The sequence below is a fragment of the Ceratocystis lukuohia genome, assembly GCF_044167205.1.
Source record: "Ceratocystis lukuohia strain C4212 chromosome Unknown Supercontig1_pilon, whole genome shotgun sequence".
In the NCBI taxonomy this organism is placed as follows: domain Eukaryota; kingdom Fungi; phylum Ascomycota; class Sordariomycetes; order Microascales; family Ceratocystidaceae; genus Ceratocystis; species Ceratocystis lukuohia.
In genome coordinates, this window is record NW_027263520.1 from 5,437,753 (window position 1) to 5,459,089 (window position 21,337).

The 21,337-nt window shown below is 48.8% G+C and overlaps 6 protein-coding genes across 6 annotated transcripts; 3 read left to right on the plus strand and 3 right to left on the minus strand.

Annotated features, from left to right (window-relative positions):
• Window positions 1-674: 674 nt before the first annotated feature.
• HOO65_011340 (WD domain-containing protein) lies at window positions 675-3,071 on the minus strand (the record flags this gene model as incomplete). The annotated part of the gene is made up of 4 exons (XM_071005496.1): window positions 675-1,758; window positions 1,868-1,877; window positions 2,054-2,425; window positions 2,492-3,071. The coding sequence occupies 4 exons, from the start codon at window positions 3,069-3,071 to the stop codon at window positions 675-677; spliced, it is 2,046 nt and encodes a 681-aa protein (XP_070863161.1).
• A 1,454-nt stretch (window positions 3,072-4,525) lies between these two features.
• Window positions 4,526-8,028, plus strand: HOO65_011341 (Vam6/Vps39-like protein; the record flags this gene model as incomplete). The annotated part of the gene is made up of 5 exons (XM_071005331.1): window positions 4,526-4,607; window positions 4,673-6,946; window positions 6,998-7,174; window positions 7,231-7,339; window positions 7,416-8,028. 5 exons carry the CDS (start codon window positions 4,526-4,528, stop codon window positions 8,026-8,028), a joined length of 3,255 nt encoding a protein of 1,084 aa, XP_070863162.1.
• A 251-nt stretch (window positions 8,029-8,279) lies between these two features.
• HOO65_011342 (Gon7 family protein) lies at window positions 8,280-8,552 on the minus strand (the record flags this gene model as incomplete). The annotated part of the gene is made up of 1 exon (XM_070999947.1): window positions 8,280-8,552. One exon carries the CDS (start codon window positions 8,550-8,552, stop codon window positions 8,280-8,282), a length of 273 nt encoding a protein of 90 aa, XP_070863163.1.
• Window positions 8,553-9,544: 992 nt separating this feature from the next.
• HOO65_011343 (Target of rapamycin complex 2 subunit bit61) lies at window positions 9,545-12,289 on the plus strand (the record flags this gene model as incomplete). The annotated part of the gene is made up of 1 exon (XM_070999948.1): window positions 9,545-12,289. One exon carries the CDS (start codon window positions 9,545-9,547, stop codon window positions 12,287-12,289), a length of 2,745 nt encoding a protein of 914 aa, XP_070863164.1.
• A 3,592-nt stretch (window positions 12,290-15,881) lies between these two features.
• Window positions 15,882-18,516, plus strand: HOO65_011344 (Topoisomerase II-associated protein PAT1; the record flags this gene model as incomplete). Its single annotated transcript, XM_071005441.1, has 3 exons — window positions 15,882-16,203; window positions 16,316-17,349; window positions 17,422-18,516. The coding sequence occupies 3 exons, from the start codon at window positions 15,882-15,884 to the stop codon at window positions 18,514-18,516; spliced, it is 2,451 nt and encodes an 816-aa protein (XP_070863165.1).
• A 1,374-nt stretch (window positions 18,517-19,890) lies between these two features.
• HOO65_011345 (Autophagy-related protein 8) lies at window positions 19,891-20,640 on the minus strand (the record flags this gene model as incomplete). Its single annotated transcript, XM_071006136.1, has 3 exons — window positions 19,891-19,948; window positions 20,047-20,264; window positions 20,551-20,640. The coding sequence occupies 3 exons, from the start codon at window positions 20,638-20,640 to the stop codon at window positions 19,891-19,893; spliced, it is 366 nt and encodes a 121-aa protein (XP_070863166.1).
• Window positions 20,641-21,337: the final 697 nt, after the last annotated feature.

Here is a 21,337-nt window from a genome sequence, read left to right on the forward strand (position 1 = left end):
GGAGTTTGCTTCTGTTCTGCTAGTTTATTATTGGTGTACACATGGCTTACTGTCTCTATGTATTACAGGCCAATTCTATTTGCTATTCACTATCGCTATTTGAGAAATACAGCTCGCTTTCCCCTATGGCTAATATTGCTCGTCCAATTCTGTGCAACAAGCAGTTGACTGGCTTGTGCTAGGCCTGGGTATAAGCTCAAGCTCGCTTTAACTATACTATCTGTAATCATTTTCTGCCATGTGCTTTTTAATGAGAATTCCGCCAACAGCAGTACTTGGCTTTATCCAGGATAAGAGTATAGCTGAAGTGTAGAAAAGAAATACAAGCTTAAATAGGGAAGAAGAAAAAAATCTTGGAGCGTGATGTGCGAATTGCCGGACTTTTGGTCTTGAAGAAAGGGCTTTCTCTTTTTTGCGAGGCCTCAACGAATCACCAACGGCATATCGTGATCCATGCCATCGTTGAGCTCCAAAATATTGCTGCCTCCAAGGAGGCCACCCCTTGTTGGCATTGCTCGTTTCTCCGCAGCCCACACCTCTTGAAATTTGATTGATCCGTCACTGGATGCAATCACAATGCATCCTTCCGATGATGATGAATATTCATTGGCTACTCCTGTTTCTGTAGGAATCAGTGGACACCAGATGGCGTGGAGAGCACGCGGTCCTCCCTCCTAAGTAAGGGCCGCAACTTCTCGGCAATCTGGCCAACTGAATACCGCAATGCGGCGCCCATGCTCCGGAAGAGCAAATCCAAAAGTGGCTACGATCTCTCTCCTTGCCGTCGACCAAATGAGTGACGTAACTTGTGCTGACACGGCAATGGTGGCTAATGCAGTGCCACTAGTGGTGTGAAAAAAGTGAATACACTTGTCTGTAGAACCTCCCCCTGTAGCGATGACACTAGGCCGCCAAGGGCAGAATGCGATTGCCTTGACTGCTGCTGAATGAACCCACGTGTGCTTTGGGAGTCGGGTTTGATGCTCTGCCGTCTGCAACGGCTCGGCAATCGGTGGAATCAGGGTATCGATTGGCTCATCTTCGATATAGGTATGATGGCTATTCAGCAGATACGACAACCTCGAAATTGCAGTGGGAGTAACTGAGAGTTTGTCCATTCGACTGGCAAGAAAATGGTCGGCTTCAAAAAGACTGCAAACATTGTCGTTTCCACCAGAGGCAAACATCGAGCCATCTGGAGACCAGGCAAGACCGCAGACCTGTTGTGAGTGAATAAAAACTCGGGCCAAGAGAGTCACTGAACCATGAAAGCCCACCCCTCTTTCTATTGTTCCCGATGGCCATTCCACTGCGTAGTACGAAACACAACCTCGCTCATCGCCGACCAAGAGATCTTCATTTGGCACGAGAGCTCTCCGAAGGAGAGGGTTTAGCGATGGTCTCCAAGTCACCTTTGGTCGCCAACTCAAGCACGAAACGCGGCCCTCAAACCTTTGAGAAAACCTGGGCTGGGTCTCCTTTTGACGAAAGTCGTCGATGCCTATCAACCCCAACTCTCCATCCGAAGTGCTATAAGCCAGAATGCTTTTACGTCCCTCCGTTGAGGAAAAGTTTAGGGCCGATATCCATGGCTCGAACTCGTCATTTTTACCGCTGTCTTTTAGCAGAATAATATCAGCGTTTTCAGACCAGCCGTATATTTTTCCACCAAGGCCCATAGCCAAAATCTGGCTTGTGTCACACCATGACAAGAGAGAGCAATAGAAGTCGTTCCGAAGGTTTGGGGCGTCAAGAACTCTAAAAAATGGGGTGTTTAATAATAGGTTAACAAGTTGGATAGGCTAAGCAAAAACACACAGTGTTGTAAAAAGTAAAGAGAATTATCAAGTGCAAGGAATAGGCATACCTAAATGGAGCTGTGGGAATTGTGCGAGAGTTATTTCTCTTTTCTGGTCCTAGAAAGGCTGGTGAGTTGGTGACCGTCAAAACGAAAGAATAGCCACTTGTACTTGTGTGTTTATAACTAATAGCTAGGATGGAAGCCTCTGTCGTGTGTAAACGCTCTTTTGGAGGCAATACCGATATGACTTACTTGTTTTGTTATTCACCCACCGCGATCCATTCCACTTTGTACTAGAAGAGATATTTCTGGCAATGCTTCGTGGGTCAAAACGGCGGACCTCTTCTGGCTCTGTGATGTCAGGGTTGCCGATGGGAAATATCCTCTCAGTTCGATCCAGACCTAGAGCAGCAGCGATGCGACTTGAATACATATCACTTTCTTCTATAGCACTAGGATCTGGCCCGGGCCAAGAGGTGACATACATGCGAGTAGCTGAGGTGCCAGACTGAATGAGATGCCCCCGGCCATCGTTAATAGGAGGAATAGCGCCCCCGATGTTCCATATACTCCCACTACCCATTCTCTGAGATCGCTGATGAAGTTGCCGCTCATGATTACGAGCTAGATTTGAAGAGAAAATTAGATACGTAGGCCTTGGTTGGATACTTAGGCTGTAAAAAGGCTTACCGAGAGCTTGACTGCGCTGAGAAAGAGCAAAATTGCGCTGCTGTGGTGTAGAAATGAAAGGATCAACAGAGGCAACGTTGCTGCGGGCGAGAGATTCATAGAGGGTCAGTTCGAGGCTAGACTTGGTCGTCTGAAAGCGATCTGCTAGACTAGAATCAAGCTTGCGATGAGTTATAAAGCGGTCTAGATTCTGGCGGGACGCAACTCTCCTATTCCTTTTGACAATGGTGGGGGAAAAGAAGATGACAGGAATGCTGGAGCTAGGGAGTCTAGCCTTGGATATTTCAGTCAATCGCTCCCCATGGGTTTCATGGGTTTCATGGGTTTGATTACTGATGGGAGCTAGAGGGGTGGCTGTAGCTGTTGTTATTGATGTAGGTGGGGGGCTCGTATGACTTGAAGTTTGCGAGTCGGTCCAACTTCGAGCACTGCGCGTTCTAGAAGAAAGGTTTCTACTGCAAGGCAGCGGGGGCAGGATCGGAGAAGGGGCGTTTTCTTTCCAGCCAAAATTGTCATCGGAACTGTAGCTTCGGGTGACATGAGTGTCCGCTCTACGGCGTTTTCGTGCGCCCGAAGGCATACTGGACTGAATGACTGAAAAAGTCCAAAAGACAACACAATGGCTGGTAAGTAGGGTCGCAAAGATTTGGCCAAAAAGACAGATAAAAAGCAATGTGTAAACGGACTAGCTCGTCAATCTTGGTGACTATGGATTCTTAAGACCTGCGTGCAAAAGAAACACCGTAACAAGAAGAACCAATACAAAAAAAGAATGATGACCAAAAAAAGAATAAAGGTTTCACGGCAAGCCTCGAGAGTCACAAAGCCAGCAGAACAGCAAACTGTCTGCAAAGGGGAAAAAAAGATAATGTTTGGCCGATTCAACTGGATGCCATCAACTAGCAACTGGAATGGTGATGATGATAATGTTTGAATTATGGCAAACGTGAGAAGGCAAAATTCAAGCGCGAAACTGGGACAAGAGAGAAGAAGAAGAGAGAGAGAAGAGCCGCAAGTTGTCACTGAAGCTGAAGCAGTTATAAGCAGAAAGGCTTTCGGGAGGCGGAAGGGAAGGAGCGGAGGCGGCGGGTTGGAGGCGGCCTAGAACACGATGAGATCGGATGAAGTTTGGCGATGAAGTCTGAGAGAGGAGGGAAAAGAAGAGAGAGAAGGGGGAAGAAGAGGAAGAAGAAGAATAAAAAGAAAGGAAAAGAGGGCAAAGGGCCATCTTGTATCCCAACAAGCGGGGTCTCTTATAAATGGAAGGAAGTGCAAATTCTGTCTTCTCCGTGATGTACATGTACGAGACGCGATTTAGGCAATAGCCGTCTAAGAATTGGTCACTCTTGGTACATCTTTTTATTTCATCTTTGTGACTTCGAACTCTGAAATTTTGTGGCAGTAAGAGCCTAGAATGACCCATCCTAATGTATTTGAAGCAAGACGTGATACTCTTTGCCTAAACAAAATGTTAGGCTTCTAGATTTGGTGTAAGTGTAGTGATGTCGTCGGCGTTATGCGTATAAACGACCCGGTTGTATCCACTTATCGTTGTACCGGGGCTTATGTATTACAGAAGTTCCCTGTTCATGTCGTCAGAGCTCATCTCAAGTTATTGCGCAGCCCTACACCACAATATCGTGTTCATCGTTAAACGCCCACATCAAGCTGTCTTCACCTCTCTAGTGCCTGTAATACATGCACCATTGTCCAAATTAAGAGGAAACCATACTCACGCATCATTGTGTTTCTTTTCGAACTCCCGAACGCGTATCCCCTACCGATTGACCTATTTCTCCTGTCCTTCCCTTGCTTATGCTTTCTCACCGCCTTTGAATACTGCCAACAGGCTGCTAAAAGCAAGCATTCGAGCTTGGTTTCATACAAACCATACCTAACTCTAATCCCCTAAACAAGAACTACACACGATCTTTGCTCACTTTCGGCCTACTGGATTCCCTTCAAACACTGCTTTGCAAGCATATGCTTCGGTCTTTTCCATAGTTTTACCAGTTTTCTGGGCTGGCAGTCGTGATGCTTTCCGCATTCACTGCTCGGCCCATTATTGAGCTGAGGCAAAAAGACAAGTCCAAGATTGAGAGCGTCTTAGCTTTTGGTACTGACTCTCCATCCTGATTTTGAACTTATTCCATGCAGCTAACAGCATTACTATGTAAACAGGTGACCGTGTACTTGTCGGCTTAAACACCGGCGTTCTCCGGATCTACCGTGTAAACGAGCGACCGTCGGAACTAAAGCCACAACCTCTTACACCAACGGACGATGTTATTAATAGTAGCGCTAATGCAGTCTCGGGAGTACCTGAGCCATCATTGCCGAAATACAAGGCAACGGACCTGTTGCGGGAAGTCGAAAAGTTCTCAACTAAACCCATCGAGAAACTAGCCATCATCAAAGAGGCTAACACTCTTGTTTCCCTATCCAACTATCAAGTCTCACTCCACGACCTCCAAACCTACAAACTCATCCAGTCACTTCAGGGGACAAAAAATGCGATTTGCTTTGCTACAACCTCTAACATCGTCAAAGATGCCGACACGGGAATCCCAGAGATCATAAGCCGTCTAGCAGTAGGCGTCAAGCGCAAGCTTTTGCTTTGGACATGGCACGAAAGCGAACTCAACTCCAACGTTAATGAGATCATATTGCCAGAGAGTATTCGGACTATAACTTGGGCTAATGCAACTACGCTTGTAGTAGGCATGAATTCAAGCTACTCTATTGTCGACGTAATCTCACAAAGTATTGAAGAGGTCTCTAATCCTGGTACTGCAAATGGATCTAACGGTGGTCCTAGCCGGTTTGGCGCCATGGGAACAGCTAGTATAAGTTATATGGGACTTGGAAGTTACATGCCCAAGCCTTTGTCGGCTAAACTGGGCGAGGGAGAGCTTTTCTTAGCCAAAGATGTTCATACTTTGTTCATCAACGATAAAGGCCAGCCTCTGCGCAAGCGCCAAATCACCTGGCAGGCGGCACCAGAGTCTGTTGGGTATTCTTACCCCTATCTCCTCGCCCTACAGTCGCCAGCAAAAGGCTCTCTCGAAATCCGGAACCCAGATACGCTGTCTCTGCTCCAAACCATGTCTCTTCCAGGTGCTGCCCAACTCCATTTCCCTCCTCCAACAGTTAGTCTAGCCCATGCTGGCAAGGGCTTTCACATATCTAGCGAAAGATGCGTGTGGACCATGGATGCTACAGACTATGATTCCCAGATCGCGGAACTTATTGCATCAAAGGAATATGATGAGGCTGTTAGCATTCTAAACATGCTAGAAGATGCTCTTCTGCAGGACAAGGATGGGAGCTTGAGGGAAGCCAAAATGCGCAAGGCCGAGGTTCTTTTTAGGGAAAAGAAATACCGAGACGCTCTAGACCTATTCAACGAGGATGATGTTCATGCTCCCCCAGAAAGGGTTTTAAAGCTATTCCCCCCCTCTATTGTTGGGAGGTATTCTGGGTGGCCAGATCTCCAGGAGGATGAGTCTGAACAAGAGGATAGCCAGACCGAGGAAGTCGAGAAGCGCCCGGCCGAGGGCTCTAATGGTGCTAATGGAGTAAATCAAACCCTAGCCTCCGGCTCTACCTCGTCAACAGCCCCTGCGCTTACTGGTGACTCACGACCTTCTACACCACAGAACAACAGTGCTGGCGGATTTGTTCGCAAGATTATGGGACAGAACAAATCGTCAGACACGGCTTCAATCGCCCCGTCGCTGGCCACTAGCGAGGGTAGTGATAATGTCAATGGCAACACGAAGCTTAATAAGCCAGCCAAAGCTCAGAAAGGAGGAGATTATCAATTGGACACAAAGGATCTCACCAATGCTGTTCTAGAGCTAAATAGTTACCTAGCCGGTACTAGAGCCCGTCTTCAACGTGTCATTGATCCTGCTACAGGAAAACTAAAGCCCCGCGAAAAGGGAACCGCCGCAGAGCAGACTATGAAGAGGCTCTTGACGTCGATCCAAGGCGAATCGGACTTAGAGCTGGAGAAGCAGCTATGCGAGACATTTGCACTAGTTGATACCACGCTTTTCCGGGCCTACATGTTTTCTCGTCCAAGTCTTGCTGGGTCTCTCTTCCGTATTCCTAACTTCTGCGACCCCGACGTTGTTAACGAGAAGCTGCTCGAACATAGCCGGTACAACGAACTTGTTGATTTCTTTTATGGGAAAAAGCTACATGCCCAAGCACTTGCCCTCCTCGAAAAGTTTGGCAGAAGCCAGGAGCCTAATCCAGCAGCCCCATCGCTTCATGGCCCCTCTCGTACAATTCGATATATCTCTGGCCTCTCGCCAACTCATATCGACCTTATTTTGGAGTACTCAGAATGGGTGCTAAAGGCTGCACCCAAAGAAGGCATGGAAATTTTTGTTGGTGACACAGAGAATGCTGAAACCCTCCCACGACACCGAGTGGTGCAGTTCTTGAGTAGGATCGAGCGGATTCTTGAAATTCAATATTTAGAACACATCATCACAGAGCTCAATGATCTGACGCCCGACTTCCACAATCGCCTCAGCGAGCTTTTCATTGAGCATCTCAAAGAAACACCGCGTGATGGTGAGTGGGAAGCTGTAATGGGGCGGTTCGTCAAATTCCTCAGAGATAGTAGACAGTACAGCCTTAGCAGGGCTTTCTCCATGATCCCTCGTGATGGTAAGTCTGATCCATTTTTGTCACATGCTTTCTTTCTAGCTAATCATTTAGTACAGAGCCAGCCTTCTACGAGGCCCAAGCTTCCGTACTTAGCCTCATGGGCAATCACAAACAAGCGTTGGAAATCTACGCCTTCAAGATGGAAGACTATGCTAAAGCTGAGGAGTATGTGTGTCCCTTCCCCTCTTTTAATTTGGTGTTTTGTCCAACTCTTGGGCTATATCTCTAACAACATTTATAGATACTGCAATCAAGTACATGTGGCCCAAAACTCAACGCCACCTGTATCACGGCCCACGTCTTCAGATGGCGCAACTGAAGACTCTAAGCCGTCTATCTACCACACGCTTCTCTCACTCTATGTTAATCCACCCAATCCCTACCAGCGCAAGCTCCCTCCAGCCTTGGATCTTCTTTCTCGCCATGGAGCTCGTTTGCCCGCTGAATCCACACTGTCTCTCATCCCTAATAGCCTTGCTGTCTGCGACTTAGAAGCGTACTTCCGCGGCCGCATACGTGCATCCATTAGCCAGGTTAATGAGTCCCGCATCATTTCCGGACTGCGTGCCGCCGAATATATCGGTAGCCAGAGCCGCTTGCTCCTCGGTGATGATCTTCCTAGCGGTGCCGGCGTTGCAGGCCGCAATAGGCGGATTGTGGTAACAGATGAGAAGTTGTGTGGGGTATGCCACAAGAGACTAGGCGGAAGTGTGGTCTCAGTGCTTCCTGATAACTCAGTGGTGCACTACGGTTGCTTGGGCAGATCCCGTAGCAATACAGGTGGTGGTCTAGTTGGAATTTCTAAGCCGGACAGTGTGCGGGCGTCGGAATGGGGTCGGCGATCTATTGTCTGAAAAACTAAGACACAGACAGGAGATAGTGCTGAAGGGTAGTGACAATGTTGATGCCTGCGTCATCTTGCTGGGTCTGGTTTTGTCGGGGTTATTTTTTGTTCTGCTTGTTGTCTAGTTTTTAAATTTTTTGGTATAGCGTTTCTGCGGTAGGCCGTATTTTATATATACAGCGCTGAAGTATGTTTGAAACTGTGTTCTGTGTGTGTCAGAGATATTGTCAAGCCACTTTTAGAGGATAAACTTGGCCCAACTCAGTCTTCTTCCTGAATCTCCTCGCCATAGTTTTCTTCTTCCTTGGAGTCGTCTACACCAGCACCAGCTAGGTTAGACTTTGAATTGTCTTCTTCCATCCTGGCCGTCAGCTCCCGATTAACGCCATCCTGTAGAGCCAAGACAGCACTCCGCAGCGAAGACAAGTAAACAGACTTGTCTGTGGGTGAGCCGGATGCTGGCGGAGACAGAGACTTGGTAATATTGAAAGCCTCGTTGGTAGGGGAAGAGTAGCTAGCGCTCATTTCATGCATTTTAAGCAGATATTGCGGTCAAGAGACCAGTTAGCTATTAGCAAGGACGAGAGGGGGGCAATGGGGAAGTTGTGCAAATTGTTTAGTTGAGACAAAGCAAAGCTTTGGTGGGGAAGTTCTTATGAGTGCTTATAACCCTCTACAGCTGAACACTAACCCTAGTTAACAAGGCTAGCCGACAACAAGATGAAAGCTGTTACGTTCAGCCTTGCAACCGATCTGGATCCTTTCCACGACCTAGTTGATAATTGTTACCTGCTGTAGGAAATGGATCCTAATGTACAGTAATATAGCCTTCAATAATCTCTCAAGCTTGCATATTCACTAGTCTCAGGTGAAAAAGTATTTCATGTTCCCTCCAGCCGCCTTCATAAATGCAGATACGGCTGACCTCTTGATCATTTCAGCAATATTACTTACTACAAGGCTATGACGACATCGAGTTTAAGCCAAACCCTTACACCTAAACTGTTAGTATTGTGTCGTTGTGAAGTACTTAAACCTAGCCCTTGACTTGGGCCTAGTCAAATCTTGACCCAGAGACATCAATCAGCACAGGGCAGGTTTCATCTTACTGCTGCCTGCCTGGGCTTTTTACTATTACAGTGTTATTTAGGTCACATTTCGCACATCGCGTATATCGCATACCTGCAGTCAATTACGGTTGAACTCGCCTGCTCCGATTAAGCTGGTAATCCCTTGCTTCGCTCTACCCTCTATCCATTGGCCAACTGCTGCGGCTTGCCCTTCCTCGAATACACCATACACCATACAAAAGACAAAAGAAACAAAAGTACAGGGCAGCAGCAGCAGCAGCAGCCGCCGCTCCCTTGGAATTGCTGTAGCCAGCCAGCAATGCAGCCACGCCGGACATCAGCCTCTCAGGCTCCTGCTGCTACTGACAGTGGGAGTAGTAGTAGTGGTGCTACTACAGGTACTGGCGCTGGCGCTGGCGCTGGAACTGGTCCTCTTGTACTGGTCCTCGCACTGGCATGAGCACAAGCACAGGCGTAGAGGATATTGCAGCAGCAACAAGCCGCGCATCAGCTTTCTCCAATAATTCTCGCCCTATTCCAACACCCCAAGCCCAAAGCCAAGCTCAAGCCCAAGCCTACACTCAAAACGACCGCGAAGAGCTCACTATCGTCACTACACGAGCTGCCTCTCTCGACCTCCCATATCCACACTCTCAAACACTCTACCACCACCAACAGCCACCGCAACAACCCTCTGCGACGGCGAACCACCCTTCTACTCCCATCTCAGCCCATTCTACCCTCAATTTCTCACGACCATCTCCTCTGGGCCGCACGCCGCATGATTCGCTGCTGTTGGGCTCTGCTGCTTCCGGCCTTGGGTCTGGCGGTCCGCCTAGCACCCAGTCAGGCTCCAGCTCTTCGACTCTGAATTTTCCCACAATCAACGGCCCCACCACCCCGTCAAACATGCCCCCTGGGGGCCAGTTCTCCCAGTCAAATTCTGCCGCGGGCCATAACCCCAGCAACCATAACTACAATGGGAATAACCTCTCGGCAAGCCAAATCGCCGCACAGGCAGCCGTATTACATCATCGGCCTTCAGGCCCCACCTCAGGCGGTGTCCATTCGCGCCAGCGCAGCCAGACAGTGCCGGCACCGGGTGAGGATCTCACATATTTGCGTGGTCGGACAGGGCCGTTGTCTCCACCGACCGTCAACTTAACCGAATCGAGCGTGCCACGCGAGACTCCTCTTGGATACAATAATGGACTTCTTGGATCGTCAGCGGCGGCAGCGGCAGCCAACGCGGCATTTCCACGGCTCAATACTAATCTGGCACCGTCTGTAATTCATCCCGGGTCGCCCATGATTACTGCAACATCACCACACTTGCAGGTGCACCATCCATCCCAACAATTTCATCCTCAACCAGCGGTGCCCGAAAAGAAGGAAAAGTCTCGCAAGCTATTCTCACGGCCAAGCAAAGTCGGCACCAAAGATACCAAGGAACGAGCTCTGCCCAGCCCTGCCAAACTAGGTAGTGCTTTCAGCAGTGCCCTACAACGTGGGAATTACAGCACCACAAGCCTGGCACCGGAGGTTTCGGGCGCTACTACGCCTGGAGGATTGGCCAGCTCTTCCGCAGCCTCCCTTTATTCACTGGCTAACTCGTCGTCGGCTACCATCCGACCCATCGAAATGCCAGGCAGCGAGAAGGAAAAGGAAAAGAAACATCATTTTTTGTCGCGTCAAAAAAATAAAATCAAGGACGAATACCATCTAGCATCTTCAGCAAGTAGTGCCAAAAGCTCAACTACGAATCTTTACAGTTTCCATCAAACAACACCAGCCCCAACCAGCTCGACATTTAAAGGCCATCACGTCATCCGCAAAGACAAAAAGACCAAAGACGACAAGCTTGATGCCAAACATGTTGATCCTGATACAGCGGCAGCTGATTTACCACCGTCCGTGCTTGCCAACATCCATATGGACATGCAGGAGGCAAAGCTGAGTTCGCTAAGCCAACTGGGACCCGAGGACGCCTGGCCCTATATCCGCAGCAAAATAATTGTAGTATTCGAGGGCGAGGAGGTTCGTGTACCCATCGAAGATCTGAATCGTATTGTTCTATTCCATCTACAGCTCTGTATTTCACGCAGAGCGCCAACGCAGCTACTAGAAGATCTCAAGGAGCTTTTACGGGCTGGCTTTATGGCCTTGGACCGAGCTATGCGTAAGACACCCGAAGATCGCACAATCCCCGAATTGGTAGAGTTTTGGATGTTCACGTTTACCGTGGTCTTGCCGTATCTCCAAGCTGTTTTTCTGCCCCTTGACCTTGAGTTCTCCGGTGCCGGCATCCTGCTTTCAACAGACCAGGCACGTGAGTTTTGGGGTGCTGTGGCAGCTATAGCCGAGGGATCGACGACGCCGGCGCTAGGGCTAAATATTCGTGGACTGGTTCTCACGGCCTATCGTGACATCGTTGTCTTACCACGATATGACATCCTTAAAACCATATTCTCCCGTCTATCGCTCGAGTTTCTGCCAACTTCACTGGCAAGCATGGCGTTGGCATCACCGCCCCCTGAAACGGCCACACTATCAACTAGCCCGCCAGAATCCTCTACCTCCCTTGGACGACCAAGTACGTCCGCCAGTGCGGCCATATTTGACCCTTCGTTCGCCAGCTTCAACAGCACAAGCACGACACTCTTCAGCGAGATGGGTGGCAGTCTCAGCAGCAGCAACAATAATAACAACATCGCCAGTGGCTCGCACTCGGTTGGTACACGCAGCCGTGCCATCTCCAATGTCAGCTATAGCAGCAACATCTCCGACGGCGGCATCTTCCGCTCCTACACGCCAAGTACTCTGCACCTCAACATCAGCTCCTCGCTTGGCGCGGGAACAGGACTACTCGCCAGCTCCGCGCCCGGGCCGGGATCGGTTCTTGGCAGCGGCATATCCACCAGTAGTGGAGGTGGGCTGGGGAGTCTGGGTAGTGTACGCGAGCAAAATGTCGAAGATTCTAAGCAGGTCACCGAGCTGGTAGGCCGCATGCTGCAGTGCATGAGTGTGTTGAGCAGTGTTGGTGTGGGTGGCACAGCGGCGCGCGATGAGGGCAGCGAAAAGATGATGGAGTTGTCAAGACTGCTCAAGCTGAACTGGCTAGGGAGAGGCCGGACAGGCCGGAATCGTAGGGGCCTTGTGGGAGCGCGGGTGAGGAGAGACACGGAGACGTCGGCAGCGTGATTGACAGGCTTTTGTTTTGGGAGGATTTCTTTTTGTTTGTTCTTTTCTTTTTATTTTTTCTGGGTTTCATTAGACGAGCGGCCATATTTTTTTTTTCTGAATTATACTTCTTTTCCGGGTATGCAACTGTTCACCAGTCTCGAACAAGATCCGTCATTCAGGTTCTATAGAACCCCCAAGTTACACACAATACGCCGAGCATGCGTCAGATCACGTGACTTGTGCGCTAGGTTACAGTTACACAAGGAGGATTCAATTCAAGTATCAAAGTTTTCACAACACAGTTTTCAGACAAGTCGCTTTCATTAAAAATTATATACTATTATTTAAATTTATACAGGAACCTAGACGATCTCGTTAGCAATTGCCATGGTAAATCGTACAAATCTTATAAAGATAGCGTTGTTTGCGTTTCGATCAGACAGCCACATTTAGGAAGGAGAGAATAAACTTCATTTGTCCCAGATTAGGCTCTTTGGGAATCGAGTGGAAACTGCGAATGTTCGTGGAAACTTCATCATAGAAACGCAGGCGGGTGGATTGTTGTGTGAGATGGTTAGGGGTGGTCTTACTGTATAATTGCTTATAAGAAGCAGGTCAACCTGCAAGCGATTAGTTTGTCGATAGCTACAAGACACTAGAAGCAAAGTTAGCAACAGTCCCAGAGCTGAACATTTGCAACAAGATCTTGCTATCCGCAGAAGCCAAAGCTGGTTTGGTAGTTCTAACTCAGACCAGATTACTGGCAAGTAACAAGCCCGACTGCGATGAAGGGCCCGAGACAAAGCTTCCTCATGGACGTTTCAGTTGGGAAAAGAAGACGAAAATTTGAAGTCATCATCGAAAGAGCAGCAAACTTTGCAGCAACAGTTTCTGCGATAATAAAAGACCTGTTTTTGGTGATTTCAGGAAGTGGGCTTACCATATTGCTGAGTGAGCAGCTACCCTGGAAGAGCTGCTCCGTCTCCAGTCCCAAATCTGGGACATAGCCGTCCTGTTCCAGGCAGAGAGGCGCGAGCAGGGCGATTTCATAAAATCCCATCTGCTGGCCCTTGGCTTGCAGTCATTGCAGAAAAGTTGGTGATGAAAGAGGAAAAGAAAACTTTTTGGTCCAAGATCTGGCGCGAAGATTCTTCATATAGTCGTCTACAGTGCGTCCTATCTACTAATAGTGGATCGCACTGTCTTGTTTACACAGTATTACAGTCACGTGTTTAAAATGGAGAGTGGGGCACAAAAAAAACAGTGGGCAAGAACTCTACCATGAGCTTTTGGCTATAATATCCACAAAAGTGGGTAGGCTGATAGATATTGTGGGCTACTAGAGGCAGGAACAGCATCAGGCTTAGGATCTTTCTTTTCTTTTTTTTCAGTAACCTAGCGACCCCTTGCGCTGCTTGGATTGACTGTGGGCCGCATGGACACGAGAATGGCTTGTTCAGCATCGGAGGTCTTTGTAAGCATTTGTGGACGGGATTTGATAATTTATTCAAGCTCTCATAGGGTTTATGAAGGAAAAGAGGCATGGTGGAACTGAGTGGGTGGGGCATATAGACTTTGATTGGCCCTATAGCTGGCACTATTTTCTACATATGCTTTAAACCGATAGACAGAAGCCTTCACCGCCTACTGTGTTTGACAGCAGGGGGACATGCCCCGTTTGCTATATGTTTGAGCCAGCTGTTTTCTTCCATGTATGTAAGGGTTACAAATAGCACCTGGGGCGGGCAGTTTGACGATCGCCGAGCACATTTAGTAGTGGGTATCTTAGGCTTAATATTGCAGGAAGATATCTACAGACAAGCAGCCAGCGTACATACGAGAATGGGGATAGAGCAGGAGTTAATAAGATAGACTGACTCCGTGATACTTGAACTCTGACTGTCGTTGTGGTGTTTGGATTCTGGATAGATTCAGGACCCTAACTTATGGCTTCGACAAGATTGTGGCGCGAAAACATATGCGCATTGGCGAGAACAACCGGGGATGTAGTTACAGTTGTGAGCAAGTCGCGATTGAAATGGAAGCACAGCGTTTGTAGTTGGTTTGGTTTGCATTAGTTTGTATTGATGGGAGAACGGGAGTTGTGGCGGCGGCTATAGTTGGCCTGGCTGACTTGGCTGGTTGGGCAGGGGAGGGCAAAGGCCCACAAGGCTAGCCTGAGCACTGTGGTACTTACTAAAGCACACCCAGCCTGGGTGGAGCTGTAGCACTAAACAAGTACTGTAGCCCCCTTGTCTGTTCCTCTTTTCCTTTCTCTTGGTCGTGGCCTAATCTCACTTTCTTTCTTCTCCTCTTTAAACCTGCCATTCCCCATTAAACACGCCTGTCCTCAGCCCAGCTCAGTCGAGCCAAAGCCTACAGCCAGAACTGAAGCGCAGTCTCTAGCTGTTGTGTTGATTTAACAAGCGAACGTGGACACGAAAAGGCGTGAGGCCGTTGGATTTCATTGTGCCGCTCTATTTGGGTTTGCCGTGCTTCATTTCCGCGACACTATTATTACTATTTCCCTTATTTTCTTTATTCCCCTTGATATCTTTCTTCGTTTTCGCTGTCGCATGCACTGTCTATTTCCGGCGTGAGGTTTCGTTTTAGCACCTGAAAAATACCCCGTCTGTTGCTGTACTCCCATTTTTACGCTGAAAATTGACTACGGAGCTCCCAAATCGCGTCCATTCACGAAACTGACCGTGCCAGGGCTCATTTCTCACTTTGACTCCTTGCTTTACCAGTGCTTGTCTACTTTGCTTCACTCTTGATTTCATTTCATTTTTTTGCTTGACCAGACTAGAACTAAGCAGAACGCAGGAGAATAGTAGGACTGCCCGCAGCTCGCCAGCCAGTGAGAAAGCTGACCGCAGGCCTTTTCCCCCTTATTACCCTCTTTTGTTACCAGTTATTCTTCACACAACTGTCTTTTCCTCTTCGCTACTGCGCATTTAGTGGACGCTGCCTCTATCTCAAATCCGCTTCTAGCACATCGTCTGCCCTAAACAGATCCTTATCAGCGCCCCCCCCCGTTTGATCTCAATCGCGCTCCTTTTATCCTGTCTTCTGTCTACTCAACTTGCTTGAATCGCGCCATTTGTCCCAAACCTCATCTCTTTTATTTCGCGATAATTCCTCTTTTTCTGTTCATTTCTTTTTCTTGAGAGCGCATCCCGTATACTTACCGCGTGTGCTATTTTGTTCCGTGATTCTTTCTGCCACTCTTTTGACCTTTTTGCTCTATTCGCTTGGTTATTTTTCGTGTCGCTCTACATTCTTGCTTCCAACTCCTCCGACTCCATCATCCGTCGTTCAGTGTCTCCTCTTATTGTCGCCCGTGTTTGCCCGAGCCCGACCCCGAACCTAATCTTGATTCTACTGCGAGTGCGGGTATCTTGCCGCCATCGCGTTGATTCCCCTACAACACCGAAATCATCCGACCCTGCCGCTGTGCTCGTATCTGCCACCACGCAGAGCCACGGCCAACTTGCTAATTTCTATTTGCTGCTTGCGTGCAGCAATTGTGCCTGTGTATGAGCTTCGCGATCTACTATCCCCCGCGCATTGCAGATAGCTCTCAGGCATCTCACAATTTATTGCTAAGATGATGACTGGAATCGGCCCCGCCTTCACAGGCCATCCCAACGCCATGCCGCAACATCCAGGAATGACTCAAGGCCACCCTATGGGCCCTGGTGTTCCACACCCTGGCGGCCAACCTGTCGGCCCCGGCGTTATGCCTGGTCATATGGCTATGCAAATGGGTGTATCGGGCCCTGGTGCGCAAATGAACACATCGGCGCTCATGGGCACCATGCCTCCCGGCACAGCTGGTGCCCAGGCTCATTCTATCCCTCATATTCAAGCCCAGATGATGCAGCAACAAGCTCAGGCACATGCCCAAGCCCAAGCACAACAATTTAGCTGTAAGTCAGATGACGAATCGCTATCGGTTCCTAAGAAACAAACTGCTTCACGCTGCTCTCGAGTTGATTTACTTCCGATTCTCTTATTCCTTCTAACGATTGTGCTCTCTAGTCGCGAACAATAACCCCCAAATACATGCCCAAATGCAACAGCAGCAGCGCCTACTCAACCAACAACAGCAGCAGCAGCATCGCCAGGTGCTTTTGGCGCACCAAATGAATGGTGGTGGGATACATGTCGGAATGATGAACCCCCAGCAGATGGCTCTTATGCAAGGCCGTATGAACCCATCGCATAGTTCAACCCAGCTCATGGCCCATAGGATAGCCTTACAGCAGCAACAACAGGTCGCTGTCCAAAACCAACTCAATCAAGCAAACACTAGTCAGTCTATGCAGATGGGCCCTCAGCAGATGCCCATGTCTATGGGTGCTCCTATGCAGCCGCAGCATTCTGCTCAAGGCCAAGTCCCCGGACCTCATCCGTCAATGCATCAAATGCAACAAGGCCAGCCTCAGATGCAGCCTCAACCCCAGCAACCCCAACAGCCTCAGTCTCAGCAGCAACAGGCAGCTCAGCAGGCAGCCCAACAGGCACAGCAACAAGCAGCCCAGCAGCAGCAACAGGCAGCACAGCAGCAGCAACAACAACAACAACAACAACAACAACAACAGCAACAACAACAGCAGCAGCAGCAGCAGCAGCAAGTAGCGCAACAACAAGCACATCAACAGCAGCAAGCGCAACAGCAACAAGCACAACAACAGGCCCAGCACCAAGCCCAGCAGCAACAACAGGCTCAGCAACAGTCGCAGCAACCTGGCCCACAGCCTCAGCCTCAGCCAGGTCCAATCCCTCAACAAGGCCCTCCTGGGCCCGGCGGCCTTCAGTCACGGCAGCCATCGGCGCCCCCGCAAGTTGGTGCGCCTGGCCCAGGCCCCCAGGGCGGGCCTGTACCAAATTCTGCCGGCCCCAACCATCCCCAGCAAATAATTAGCCAGATTCATGCACTGGGTGCAAACCAGTCCCAGCAACAGGTCATTAACATGGCCCCACAAATGTTGATGAAGAACCGAGGCGAAGATGTCAAGGTTCAGTGTTTAGTAAAGCTAATGCAATTTGGTGAAATGCTGAGCGCATATCCAGTAAGTGCAGGAAGACAAAGGGATACACGTACTGGGCGAGCTCAAGTTGCTAATTGTGTGTTCGGATATTAGGAAAATGGTAATATGCTTTACTGGGAAAACTTTGTCCACCAGCTCTTTTCTCAGTTTGGAGTATTTCGAATTTTTATCCCGTCCGAGAACAACGATCAAGAAAGACACAAGCAGTACGATATTCCACAGTCAATTCTGGCTAGGTATTTTGCCCGCCATTTTGAGAGCAATGTTAGATCGATTCAGTTCATCCTTGGCTACAATACCGGCCATAGGCTCATGCCGCAAAACAATATGAACGTGATTGAGAATACAAGGGCTAGCTTTGTATACTGGCTTGATAACAGTACGCACATTGTTACAACGGGAAACATCAAAGTCCAATTCGACGGCGACCAGCGGATTGTTGCGTTTGAATTTTTCACTACAAACTATGATGAGTACATTTCACATCAACGTGTTATCGAACAGGCGAAACCGGCACACAACTGGATCAAGGAATGGCGCCAGCTCAACCAGCCAGAGAACAAATCGCCAGAGATGAGCAAAAAGCCAAAACCTAAACAGCTCAAGTCTCCACAGACGGCACCACCTGATGCCCTCGGCGATTTCCCTGCGGCACAAGGAAAGAGAAGTATACCCGAGGGTATGCTTCAGTTCCTGGAGGTTGCTGAGGTAATGATGCAAATGAACCCGCTCTTCCTCTTCTGCCAGGCCCAAAACGAGACGGCGCCATATCGGGCATTGGAACAGTACGTAGGCCAATTTGTGATGGGTAATGCCAACAACAACGCTGCACCTGGAATGGCTGCTGGGCCTGGTGCTCCCCGTACACCATCGTTTGGGATGTTTCCTATGGGAGCTAGCCCGGCACCAAGCCATATGAACATTCCAGGATCGCCACATGTTATGGAGAGCCCTGCTATGTCGCAGCTACAGGCACCCTCATTGCAGATGCAGAAGAGCCAACAAGGATCTAATGGGCCTAGTGCCAACACGTCACCGGCCTCGGGAAAGCGCCGGCGGCAGTCAACAATTAAGATGGATGAGGACCAGCAGGGCACACCGTCTGGGGGCCAACAGATCAATGGAGTGCCAGGGAAAAAGCCGCAAACGCCACGGACGGCTAATAAACGGCTTAAGACTGGTCCGTAGAACACAACCGAGTCTAGACGGAGTCGCTTGTTGAGGGTTGGAGTGGCTAAAGGGGGGTGAGGAAAAAAGCAGACATAGCGGGCATGTATGGTTGTGTGGGTTTTGAAGCACGGGGGAGTGGAGGGAAGGCAAAGGTGTGTGTCGCTTGGAGCCAATTCCGATGGCTTGAGCCGTGAATACGTTTTTTTGTCTGGCTCTGTTGTCTTTCTCTATCTTCTCTTTTTGAGAGAAAGAAAGAAAATGGAAACGGGGCTGGAGAGAAACAAAGCACATGGACAACGAAAACCGCCGAGGAAGGACGTTTCTGGAACGCTGGATTGGACTGAACTGGACTGGATTCTGGGAATCCTAATTTGCCTGACGGATTGGTCAACTGGATTGGTTGGTACAATTCTTTTTGTTTGCTTCGTTTTCTTTTTGGATTGTGGTTTTTGTTTCCGACTTCTGACTTCTGAGCTCTTACTATTGCTTCTTTGTTCATGTTTCTTTTTGCTTTGCTGCTTATCCTCTTGATATTTGCCTTGTTTTCTTTTTCTTTGCTTCTTGCGGCATTCACGGACGGCGCACATTTCCTTGTTCCGGCTTCGTTATTTATTCCTTTTTTTTGTTAGTTTTGCTTTGTCTTTTGGTTCCTGTCTGAGTTTCTACTGCTACTTGTTCTTTGGTTCTTTAACTCTTTGCTGTTTTCTCTTTCACGTTATAATGGGAACCGGGGCTATAGCGTCGGCGCGTTTCTGTTTTATGTATTTTTCTTTATTTTTTGCAATTAAATACTCGCTTTTTTTTATATTTTTACCTTGACTGAATTTGCAGGCTCCTCGTGATGTTTCATGCTTGGAGGTCAGATGAATAAACCAGGTCACGTGAGCTTTGTTGTCGTACAGACAGAGAGGGGAAAGGAAGAGAGGGGAAGGGTTAGTATCAGAAAACGAGACCGGTTTGGGTGTCCGTAATCCTGATCATGGTGAATGAGGGACTTGTAGGGACTTGTCTGCCTGTTTTGATCTTGCATCCCGTCGCAGTGCGACGTTCAGAGATAAATGTCTCAAGAGTTGTTTATAAAGATGATATTTAGAGATAGATAAAAAAACACAACAGTGCAAGAAAGAAACAAAGACATACAACATATCCTCATAACAAAGAAGACAAATAAAAAATAACGACTCAGGAAACGCCAGGACAAGGAAGGGACAGCAAAGTAAAGGAAACAAGGTCCCCTCTCCGGAGATCTTGCCTGTAGCTAGAGGAGCCCGGTGGGCGGACAGGCAGGCCCATCTGTACAAACAGGAACTCGGAGGCGGGAAAGAGAGCGCGATCAAGACAGAAGCAGGGAAGAAAAGCATCTCTAGCGTGATATTGCCACTGTGTCTCTTCTCAGGCCGTTTCAAAGTTACCAAACGTGTTTTCACCCGAGTAGGTGATGTAAAGGAATCTGTAGGAGGGAGAGAGTGGTTAGCAGGGTGGCAATGAATGGCGAACAGGACTACGGCGAAGGGGTGGTGGGGGAGATGGTGTTGATGCCTAACGTACCCGTCCTCGTCCTTGTGCTCCTCGTAGATACTCGACATCAGAGCCGCCGTGGGAGGTAGTGTTTCATCGACGAAGATGAAAATGGCTTTTTCGGGAGACAGCTTGATGCGTTTGCGGATGACATAGACAAACTGGCCGACAGTGAGGTCTGCGGGGACAAGATACTTTTTCTTGTCGATGGTGGCGATGTCCGACTTCTCGACCTTTTCGCAGATGACCTATTGGAGAAAAAGGGAGAGAGAGAGAGGTTGGTTGGTTAGCGACAGAAACGAGAGAAAGGAGGTAAAAGCAGCGCGAAGAAGCGGTTGTCTTTGATGGCCGACGATATAAACAAGCGAGTGCTGGCTGGATATCGCCAGACCTGGCTGGCCCCAGTGAGCCTGACCGGTCATTCATTGCCTATGACGTCGCCAGGTCATCATAGCTCCTTGGTTCCTCCCAACAACAGGCAAGGCTGGAATAGCAACGGGGCGGCAAAAATGGCAAAGCAAAAAAAGAACTCACTGGAATGCGATCAGAGTATTTTTGACGAATGCGCTCGGCTTCAGCCTTGCGCTTGTCGAACTTGTGCTCGTCCTTAAACTTGGAGCGCATTATGGGCGATTGAGTTGAGTTGATTTGGTTGGGTTAAGTTGGGTTGGGCTGTGGAGGCGGAGTGCTTGTAGGGGCTGCGAGTGAATAGGGTGGTAAAGGTAAAAAATCCCGGTTGCTCCCAATAGTAGCGTTGGTGTTATTGGAAACAAGAGAGGGGAGAAGAAGAGAGGAAGAAAAAAAGAAAGTGAAGTGCGTAAGAGAAGGAAGAAAGATAAGGGGTGAGAAGAAGGGCGAGAAAGCAGAGCAGGGCGAGAAAAGAAGGCTTAGCTGCTATTTAGGCGGTTAGTGGGTGGTAGTAGGCTGTAACGGGCTTGTCGGCTCAAGTACAGGGCTGCAAAAGACACTGGCTCCAAAAGACCTTGGACGCTTTTGGCACGGAAGAAGGAGTATGACGGGTGTCAGTTTTCTAGTAACAGAGGAAGAGCGACATGGCATCAAAGAGCAGAAGAAATAGAAGCTAACGATGAATTAGTTATATGATATCACCAAATACATTAACTCATTCAGGCTTCAGAGGAGCCTACACCACAGTTTAGCGTAGGGAGAAGAGCTATAGTGGATTGCATCATAGGTTGCACTGTCTGTAGCGTAGACTACAGTGCAGTTCACAGTGCGGGCTGCATGCAGCAGCCCTGAAACTTGTTCAACAGAGCCAGCCTCCAGGCAGCTTACACGTTTGTCAGCAGGCAGCCTAGAT